The following is an 11,296-nucleotide window of genomic DNA, read 5'->3' on the forward strand; positions in this document are numbered from 1 at the left end:
TAAATAATTAAAATTGTATTAAAATTGAATGAAAGGTAACTAAATTTGAATTAAATTGAATTTCTGTCTCACCTGTTGTGCTGTTCTCCATAGGAGAAGCATCTGTGGCACCCTGAGCACTCAGGATAACTGATGGCACACTAACAGGCACTTCACCTGGCAAAGTATACATACTGGGATGCTGGAAATGCCGTCTTGGCCCCACATATCCTGTTTCGTGATATTAAAAGTATGCAGGCTGGGTCTCCTATTGGCCCACATGCTGCAGTTACCTTCTCTCTCATCTACATTGTCCTCAGAGAGGGATGAAGATATTTTGGACAGATTGTCAGGTGTAGAGCTGAGAGACGCAGACTCAAAACCTGAGGAATGATGAGGGATGAGAGCTGATGTCTCAGGATCGGCCGGTCTGCAGAGAAATGGACGCTTCATACTCCTCTGAAGAATGAATACATGAATACAAAAATGTTCATTTTTGGGTGAGGTAAACCTTTAATGTCCAATAACTAGTAATAAATAGACTAATATATTACTATAGCCTATATATTATAGGCTAAATAGCCTTTATTAGCCTACTGTTATTGAAAAATTAAAAATAGTTATTAGGCTATTTTTATGAATTGAAATTTAAATGTAACAATCAATAATTTTAATCCACTTCCAGCAGGACTAATACTTAAAAGTAAGAAAACAGCAAAGCCCTATTTAGCTAATATTTTTAAAATGCTAAATATATGAATTAAAACGGACTTAGTTTTTTTATATTTAACAGTCACACCAAAGTAGTTCATCCATTCATCGTAGGTCTAATTTATTAGTTTTGTTGGAAATTCCCCTCAAAAACGTTTTGCCTTAAAATGTCCGAAATTGAATTCCCTTGAACATGTAGATCCCTGATGAGTTAGAACAACCTATATGAAATGTTAAAAACATACCAAGGCGAATTATTGGATCTTATAAGAGCAAGTGAATTTCCATGTTTATTGTTACAGTGTAGCGCTTCTGAGGAGACGTCACGTGACCGCTTGAGCATCACATGACTGCCTCACTTCTGACGGACGCGGAAGTGGAAACACAAAGCTGCGGAATAAACGACTGTATATTAAACGATATGAGTGAGGAATATTATCTAGAGCTCAGTGAAAAACCCGTGCAGTTTGAGAACGCATCCAGCGTCAACAATGTGTTTTTTGACGAGGCGAATAAACAGGTGAGGACACGTGTAATAAATATATGACACTATAAAGCGATATCATGGCTATGTCTGAAAATCTAATGAGCTGTCTTCCTAGGCAGCATAAATGCTGTCTCGATGGGCACAGTCATAAAACTTAATAAGTGATTAGATAGGCAGGTAAATGTACTATGCAGTGGTCTTCAAGTTCAATGCATGGAGATGACCTTTTAATGCATTAAATACATAACTTAACTAGCCTATGTTTATGAATATAATGACTGTATGATTGTAGCCCTGTTATGTGCAGTAACTTTCTGTGTATTTTAGATGAAATGTAGGGATCTGTTCATATATCAAGAAGTGCTGTGGCTATACAGTGGTATCAAATGACACTATGGTATTGAATGATTGCTCCATTATAATTCATGCTTTCTGAGTATAATAGTTGGTGTTTTGTGTGATTTCAGGTGTTTGCGGTACGATCTTGTGGGGCCACAGGTGTTGTGGTTAAAGGGCCAGATGACAAGAGCTCAGTGGCTTTCAGGTAAAGCCCCTAGACATTATGCATCTATATCCTATATGTGTCATGCAAAGATCAGACATACAATAACAACATTGGTAAGCAAAAAATGCGTTTCGTTTGACAGAATGGATGACAAAGGAGAGGTGAAGTGCATCAAATTCTCATTGGGGAACAAAATCTTAGCTGTGCAGCGGACTACTAAATCAGTTGTAAGTATAATTAATGGCTGCTGTCGCAATAAATGCAGTTGTTGTACACAGTGAATCTCTTTTTTTTTAGGATTTCATGAACTTCATTCCTGACTATCCACACTTGGAATTTTCCCATGAGTGCAAGGTACATACCTAAACAAACAGAGATTGACTATAATTAATTCAATAGTTAATTTATGTACACATATATGTATGCATGTATGTTTAAACTACCAATCAAAAGTTTGGGGTCAGTAAGATTTTACTAAGAATAAAAAGTGTTTTAAATGGCATAAAATTATAATGTAAAAAAAAAGATTTCTATGATTCTATATTTCAAATGAATGCTGTTCTTTTGAGCTTCCTATTTATCAAAAAAAAAAAATCATGCTTTCCACAAAACTATTAAACAACTGTTTTCAACATAATGCTAATACTAATAAATGTTTTCCTGTTTTCTGAAGGATCACTGAAGACTGGTGTAATGATGCTGAAAAATCAGCTTTGTATCACCGGAATAAATTACATTTTAAAATATATCCAAATACAAAACAGTTATTTTAAATTCTAAAAATATTTCACAATATTACTGTTTTTACTTAATTTTTGATCAAATAAATTAAGCCTTAAATCATAAAAGACTTACTTTCTGAAAAATCTTACTGACCCAGAACTTGTGAAACTTTGGTACTATAGTGTATTTTATTTATTTATGTATTTTGCAGACGAAGAATGCCAGTATTCTCGGATTTTGTTGGACCAACTGGAACGAGATTGTATTTGTTACTGATCAGGGAATAGAATTTTATCAGGTGGGGTGACATTTTACATCAATTCAGTAAATTGATTGAAGTATATATATTTTTTCCAACAAAACAAGTCGTTCTTTCTACCAAAGGTAAGCAGAATTTTTGTTTTCCCTCTGTTTCAGGTGCTGCCTGATAAACGAACCCTGAAGCTCTTAAAGAGCCAGAGCATCAATGTGAACTGGTACATGTATTGCCCAGAGACGGCCGTTCTTCTCCTTTCCACCACTGTACAGGGTAATGTGCTGCAGCCATTTGCTTTCAAGGTGAGTTTGATGTCTTATTGTTTAATGTTGATGGAAAGCATGCAAGAGTTTTGCATCTGCAGACTTCCTACCACAAGAGGGCAACAGTAACTCTGATTCTAGATTATTACATCTCAAAACATGCTGCTCTAATCCTAACATTACTTTCTCTAGACTGCGACCATGTCAAAGATGTCCAAGTTTGAGATTGAACTACCAGCGGTGCCCAAACCAGCCAAACTCAGCCTTTCTGAACGTGACATCGCTATGGCTACAATGTAAGACCTGTGTATGAACACCTGAGACAACAAAAAGTCATCTAAATCTGAACAAATATCATTTTGCAAATGATGTGTTGGTTAGTAGTAGTCCAGCAGTCACACTCTTTCTCTCAACTGTAGTTATGATCAGCTCTATGTGATGTATCTGAAGCATCACTCCAGAACCACCAACAGTCCTGGAGCCGAGGTGGTCCTTTATCATCTGCCCAGGTACAATAGATAAGTTACTGTGCCATAAAAATTGTGCTGTTCTTCCAATGTTCAAATCTATTTGACCTGTTCCTTCTTTCTTTTAACTGTAGAGAAGGCACATGTAAGAAGACTCATGTGCTCAAACTAAACACCACAGGCAAGTTTGCCCTGAACGTGGTGGATAATCTAGTTGTGGTGCACCATCAGAGCTCACAGGTGAGTTTGACATGCTTTTAAGCTCCTAATCACATGATATTAACACATTTGTGGAGTTCATTATGATGTACATAATGAATTAATCACTCACAATGTGCTTTGCTAGTCCTCTGACTGATCTGCTTTGAACCTTGTTTGAAATGCTTGTGTCTTTTTGTATTTCAGACTTCACTAATTTATGATATAAAACTGAGGGAATTAGATGGTGCATTAAATGTGCATCAGCCCGTGCTTCCTGCTCTATCCATCAACCCCTACAAAATCCCTCACTCAGGTGACTTTTAAGTAATTTAGAAAGCGGCACCACACTTTTGACGATAAACTATGGCTGCTTCTGCAAGTAATGCTTCTCTGAGAGTGTAAGGATCCTAATTTTCTTTCGACACCCTTACAGGACCTGTGGCCGCTCCAAGTCAGGCCCCGGTGCCCTGTGAACTTTGTATCCTTACAGTTGAACTGTGAAATGTACCATATGTACAAATGTGAAATATACCATATTTACTTGCCCTTCTCCAACTTTTCCTTAACATTCAAGACTCATCTTCCTGGAGTGTTTTTCAACCGGATATAATCATCAGTGCCAGTGAAGGTACTTTACTAAACGATGCACAAATGAAATCCAATCTGGCGTGACGGAGAGTGATTATATGTTCTCTGTTTGTCAGGATATTTGTGGTACCTCCAGGTGAAGCTCCAGCCTACGCTGAATCTCCTGCAGGATAAAGGCAAACTCATGGACTTCCTGTTGCGGAGACGAGACTGCAAAATGGTCATCTTGTCTGTATGCTTGCAAAGTAAGCAAGCCTGATAGAGTAAGATATGATGTTTGAAATGTATTATATATTAGGATAATGTGTAATAAACCACTGTCTTGTTCCTCAGTGCTTACAGGAGGAGATAAAGGGAACCTGTCTGTGGTGGCCACAGTGTTTGATAAACTCAACCAAGTGTACAAAGAGTACCTGGATGCAGAGCAAGCGTATACTGCGGTCGGTTACAGATTGTTTTTTTTATACTGTATTTTCTATATATGAATGTAGTATTTATAGAAAAATGTTTAATTATATTTTTGGCTTGTTTTTCTCTCTCCTCAGGCTATGGAATCAGGGCCCAGTCGCTCCAGCACTTCTTATAAAAGGCCGGTCCGGACTCAGGCAGTGATAGATCAGTCAGACATGTACACACATGTGCTGTCTGACTTCACTGAGAAGAAGGTATACAAGCATTGTATTTCTTTTAAGGATGCAATTATTTTAACTGTGCATTTTTTCTCAGTTATGTAGGTCTCTGATATCTCTGTCTGCAGGATTGTTATGAATAGATTGCTATTTCGTATTCTAATGCTATAAATTGTCTTCTTTGAACAGGGAGTGAAACATAAGTTCATCATTGCAGTTCTCATGGAGTACATTCGTTCTCTTAACCAGTTTCAGATTCCTGTTCAGGTATGAACACAATGAGGTCTTTGAAGGAATAGTTCACCCAAAATTAATAATTCCAGGAAAATGTACTTATCCTCAGGCCATCCAAGAAGTAGATGAGTTTGTTTCTTCATCAGTACAGATTTGGAGAAATTTAGGATTGCATCACTTGCTCCCCACTGGATTCTCTCTGCAGTGAATGGGTGCCGTCAGAATGAGAGTCCAAACAGCTGATAAAAACATCACAATTATCCACAAGTAATTCACATGTGTCACGGTGCACACACGAGGGAGGAACCAGGAACACGCAGACGAGGATATAACTTCAAACAATATACTTTACTTAACATCAGGACAGGGCAAGGCAGACAAGGACATCACACACCGGGGTTAACGAGTAGACCAGACGAAATCTAACTGAACAGACAGGACTATAAATACACAGGTAAATCATAGATAACGAGACAAACACGGCTAGACAAGAATTAACCAATGATTACATCAGACAAGGACAGGAAACAAACCAAATAAGGAAACATGAGGCAGGAACACATGTCACACACGACAGAACCCTGACAACATGACTCCTGTCCATCAATTAAATTCTTGTGAAGAACTGTGTTTGTAAGAAACAAATCCATCAATATGACATCTTAACTTGAAACAGTCTATAATTTAAAAAAATAATGCTTCCTCCAGTGAAAAAGTCCATCTTCTGTTGTCCTCTCGCATCAAAATCCACCAATCTATATATTTGTTTACAACTGTTTTGGTGCTTGATCTGTGCATATTTCTCTTCTGATTCAGATGAGGAGCAATGGTTTGGAGTTTAAAAACTTCCTAAAGATGGATTTGTTTGTTTTTTTCTTTCACAAACACAGCTTTTCACTTCAAGAGATGTTAAATGATGGTCTGGCGTCGTATAGATTGCTTGTGGTTTATTGTGATGTTTTTAACAGCTGTTTGGACTCTCATTCTGACGGCACCCATTCACTGCAGAGGAGCCAATGGTGAGCAAGTGACGTAATTTTTGGGTGAACTATTCCTCTTTTTTTTTACCTTTGAACTTTATCCATTTGAGAAATCAGGATATCCTACCTACAATTAGAGCTGAAAATCTTTTGAAAGGATCTTTATCATGTAAACATTGCAAAACCATAAACATAGGTAATAGTTTCACAGGTTGGTATGTCTGAACCATTCATTCCATTAGTAAGCTCTGGAGTAACCGTTAATTATATCCCAGGTTCACCTTCACCTGACCCAGGTGTTGGGGCTTGTTGGATGTTTTGCTTGGCGTTTCAGTTGCTTAGACACATTCTGCTTTGAGCGTCTTCAGTAACTGATGATAATCTTTGCTGTGGCCTCCGGCATTACACTTCACCCTTCAACAGCTTTTATATTGAGGGCGTTCCTTAAACTATGCCTTTGAACAAAATATGTGGGAATATTACAAATAGCAATATAGATGTTCACTTGTTATCTGTGGTGGTGTAAATCACACTAAATGTGAAGTGACTTACACCACCGCAGGTTCAGCCCCCTTGGAACAACTTGGGCTTCGGTGCAGTTATAACTCAACATACAGTAGCTTAAGGCAGCAAACTTTGTTCTTTTTAGGCTTTATTTGTTGGCCAGTGGAGGGAAAAAGTGGAGAGAGAGTGAAATGGGACAAGCTTTTTATATTATAAATATATGAAGATCTAGTCACATCTACAAACAGTGATCTAGGTTCATTTTACAAACACTGACTGTGTTTGGGGAATTTGGATGTTAAACATATATAATTTTAAGGCACTCAAAAGAACAGATTGACTTGAATAAAAGATTAGTTCATTTTGATGAACCAGATCAAACGAGAGAATTAGTCAGATGAGCTGAATAGTTTTAAAATAAAAAAATAGCACAAAATAGTAATAATGTACAAAAAATATTAAATATTTTATTTGTTTACTTGCAACTTACAATGACCATTAACCAGCATCAGAGAACCATGAACATGCAAATATGTTGTTAAATGATTGAAATATTTGAAGGGATAGTTCACCCAAAAATGAAAAATGACACACTCACCATCATGTCATTCCAAAACTAATGAGTTTCTTTCTTATGTTGGATATAAAAGAAGATATTTTGAAGAATGCTGGTAATCAAACAGTTTATGGTCCCCACTGACTTATTTTTATATATATATATATTTTTTTGTGGTCATTAAGAAAGAAACTCATACAGGTTTGGAATAACATGAGGGTGAGTAAATGATGACAAAATTTTCATTTTTGGGTAAACTATTCCTTTAAGCAAGTATATACAAGTAAGACAAGTACATAATATTTGACAGTTTTTGTTTTTTTGTCAAAAGGGCTCAGCTAAGATAAATTAAGATCGCTGCTCAGTTTTGTCATTCTCAATATAAATATTAGACAAAAACCTAAAGGAACATTACAAATGTTGCACTGGCAACTAACTGAAACTGAATTTAAGCTGAGGTACTGAAAATATTAAAAATAAAATATAAAGATAAAAATAAATGTTTTAGAAAAAACTAGTGAAAATTACAAAAGCACATAAGAAAGTTACTGAAACATTTTAATAAACATATATAAATCTTTGACAAATGCTTGGTTTCTTTTTATAGTATTGGGTTTGAGTATGTTGTTTTCAGAATTTAATGTTACATTTGCATTATTTAGTAAAGAATCATAATAGAGTCAAATTGCATAGTGGTCAAAAGTTGTGTTGTATGTAGTACAGTATACAGAGTCATCTTTATTTTCCCTTTCCAGCATTATTTGTATGAGCTAGTCATCAAAACTCTGGTTCAGCACAACCTCTTCTACATGCTGCACCAATTTCTTCAGTATCACGTCCTGAGTGACTCCAAACCACTGGTGAGTTTACAGTTTAGTCTAACTCAATTTCTTAAACTAGAGCTTTCGGTCCCACTTTATATTAAGCGGCCTTAACGACTATGTACTTGCATTTAAATTAATCATTTAGTACAATGCACTTATTGTGTACGTTTTTACACTGTACTTATATTTTAAAAATGCATGCATGTAATTACATCTGTAATTAATTTCTGTAATTACATTTATAATTACACTGTTGACCCATCCCTTAAACCTACCCATACCACCAAACCTGTCCCTAACGTTACCCATATCCTCAATAGCAGCAAAAGTGTTTTGCAATACACTATGAACAGAGTAATTACATCGTACTCATATTTTGATGTTACATGCATGTATTTTTAAAATATACAGTGTAAAAACATGTATGTACACAATAAGTGCATTGTACTAAATGATTAATTTAAATGTAAGTACATAGTCGTTAAGGCCACTTAATATAAAGTGGGACCGAACTTTAATTTATGTACATTCCTCTTTGTCTGGAAAACTCTATGAAGCTTTGCTTCAATAAGAACTTCTTAATGATGTTTCTAGGCCTGTCTGCTGCTGTCTCTGGAGAGCACATATCCACCTGCTCACCAGCTCTCTCTGGACATGCTGAAGGTAAAAAAAAACAGTTTACACTCACATGCGTGTTCAATGCAGATGATTGAAGCTTCATTTTGCCTGTTGCTGTTGATCTGGAGTGATCCGCATGTGTTTGTTTGTGTTTTTCAGAGGCTCTCCACTGCTAATGATGAGATCGTGGAGGTTCTTCTGTCCAAGCAGCAGGTTTTGGGCGCTCTGCGTTTCATTCGAAGCGTCGGCGCCCACGATAACGTCTCCGCTCGGAAGTTTCTGGACGCCGCGCGACAAACAAACGACACTATGTTGTTCTACACCATCTTCCGCTTCTTCGAGCAGAGGAATATGCGGTTGCGTGCTAATCCCGGTTTCAACCAAGGTAAGTGATTTTGATCAATGGAGTTTGTTCCCAAACTGGGCTTAACATCAAAATCAAACAAACCAGGGTGTAAAGATATACTTCATTTTCATTGATTGGAGCTGAAAACATCAGCACATGAGTGGGCTTCCTCTGACATCATCTTCCTGTTTCAGGAGAGCACTGTGAGGAGCATGTGGCCTACTTTAAGCAAGTGTTTGGAGAGAACGCTTTGATGAAACAAGCCACGGCATGAAGGACAGCAGGAACAACGGTTTATCCAGGAGGAAACGGTATTGCGTTGAGCAAAATGAAAACCTTATGAAGCTCACATGAACGCTAGAGAGAGTCTAGTGTTACAAGAGGCTTAAAAGAGACACTTTATCATCTTAAACGCATGTTTGCCATAAAGTACAGATTGTTTTAGCAGGATAAAGCGGTAACCGACCAGTATTAATAATGCAAAAGAGTGCTAACTAACTGGTCTGTACTATATGTATGAATGCTGATCATGTATATATTTTTAAAAAGAAATCTCTAGCTTTTACAGTGTGTATATAATAAATGTAATATGTACATATATGTAATATGCTTTGTGAGATTCTTTACAGAAAAGAAATGAATGAATGGGCCAAGCACTGGAACAAGTCAAGGCGATTGTTTTCGGTTCGTCATTTTTGGCGTGATGATAATCTACGGAAATGATTCAACCTTTCCACCCACAGATTTCTGGGATTGGTAATTATTCTTATCTGTGCTAGCTGTAAATTATGGGTCATTCTAAAATGTAGGGTACATTTCATGTCCATTGATGATAAGTATGTTTTTTCTAACAATTTTCTTCAGAAATATTTTATCCATTATGAAAATATAAACTTATTTTGTGCAACCTGTTTTTCGTTTTGCTTGAAATTGCCTTTATGACCCGTAAAAAATGAGTTTTTTGAGTTCAGCTTAATGAATAAAACACTGAAGTCCAGATTATTTATTTCTACAATCTAAATACCTTAAACAGATTGAGTTTAAATTTCATTCTTTTAAATAAGAACATATTTCATTTCACTCATGTCCACAAAAATTCTGTCAACTGTTACTAGCCAAACGTCCTCTTGAAAACTAAAAATTGGTTAATCATAAAACCATGTGATGTATTTGTGTTTGAGCTCTGTACATTGTTATGGTTAATATTTTAATGATTTTCATTCAAATAAAGATTAAAATCGAGATCAACCCGTTTGATAATTTTGCGTCAAAATGGTGAAATTGTCAACTTTGTTACCCATCAGTTTGTCCGTAACATAGCTGACAAACTCCAAAAATGTATTTTTCTTAATAATATCAAAATTCTCAAGCTTGGCAACTAGCGGATAAGTTACACTGATGAAATATATCAACTGAAGCTAACAGTTTTTTTATTGAGAAAGCATATCGTTTTTCAAACTTCTATTTTTTTCCTGATGAGAAATATATCCTAAATTACAGAATGGCTTCTGTACTTTCTGTCTAAGCAGACTTTTTCTGGCAATGGACCCTTTTCATATTTCCAGGGCTTTCAGAAGTCATCATAGTTTGCTAATTGTTTCTATAGTGGTGAATGGAAATTACATAAAATATTGTTGTCTTGCAAAAGAAAAAAATCCACAATATCATTTACGTATATCCACAGCCGGTGTATTAGAAACACTTAACTATTTTTGAGTAATTTAATGCCAAGATAAGAAAGCAAGTATAGTGTAATAAATGTACAATTTTGCTAGATGTTAATAATACCTGCAAAAACAGCCGTGGCCTGAAGATCCATCAAGCCAGGATGAAGTGTTTGGAAAACGAACATGTGTCACAGCGCACAGATGTTACATCTGATGAGACGCAGGAGGAGCCGGGCCAGGAAGCACCCCATAGTGCTCAGAGCCTCCGTGTGCCACTAACCGTTCCCCCAAGTCTTCTGCCCCAGGCAAAGGTGCGAATCAAGTGGCCACAGGCCTGTAAGACGGCAGTTTGGAGGCAGTTCGACGAGGACGTCGACAAGGTGCTTGAAGCAACAGAGAAGGGAGATGTGGATCGAAGGCTGCAGGCAATGATGACCATCATCTCTAGCCTAGCTCAGGAGAGGTTTGGTGTTGAGGAGAAGCGATCAACTCCAACCACCTACTCCATGAACCATAGAGCAGCGATGATATATATACCCCCCCGGAGGAGCTGAGAGCTGTCTTGAGGAAAAGGCTGATGACCTTACGCAGAGCAGAATGGTACCGAAGGCGTCGAAAGGAGAGATCCAGAAAGAGAGCTTCGTTCATTGCCAACCCCTTTGGCTTCACCAAACAGCTCCTGGGACAGAAGCGTGACGGAAGGTTGCTCTGTTCAAAAGAGGAGATTGACCAGCATCTGCACAGCACTTACAGTGACC

General features: G+C 37.0%; 1 protein-coding gene across 1 annotated transcript; it reads left to right on the forward strand.

Annotated features, from left to right (window-relative positions):
- The first annotated feature begins 1,042 nt into the window (after window positions 1–1,042).
- Window positions 1,043–10,117, forward strand: LOC306865220 (regulator of MON1-CCZ1 complex-like). The gene is made up of 20 exons (XM_079409694.1): window positions 1,043–1,210; window positions 1,645–1,721; window positions 1,825–1,909; window positions 1,980–2,036; window positions 2,617–2,703; window positions 2,823–2,963; window positions 3,117–3,220; window positions 3,344–3,433; window positions 3,526–3,631; window positions 3,797–3,905; window positions 4,026–4,070; window positions 4,167–4,220; window positions 4,297–4,425; window positions 4,514–4,620; window positions 4,726–4,845; window positions 4,999–5,076; window positions 7,839–7,943; window positions 8,502–8,570; window positions 8,685–8,910; window positions 9,066–10,117. The coding sequence occupies exons 1-20, from the start codon at window positions 1,112–1,114 to the stop codon at window positions 9,143–9,145; spliced, it is 1,968 nt and encodes a 655-aa protein (XP_079265820.1). The 5' UTR covers window positions 1,043–1,111; the 3' UTR covers window positions 9,146–10,117.
- Window positions 10,118–11,296: the final 1,179 nt, after the last annotated feature.

This window comes from Barbus barbus (assembly GCF_936440315.1).
Source record: "Barbus barbus genome assembly, chromosome: 46".
In the NCBI taxonomy this organism is placed as follows: domain Eukaryota; kingdom Metazoa; phylum Chordata; class Actinopteri; order Cypriniformes; family Cyprinidae; genus Barbus; species Barbus barbus.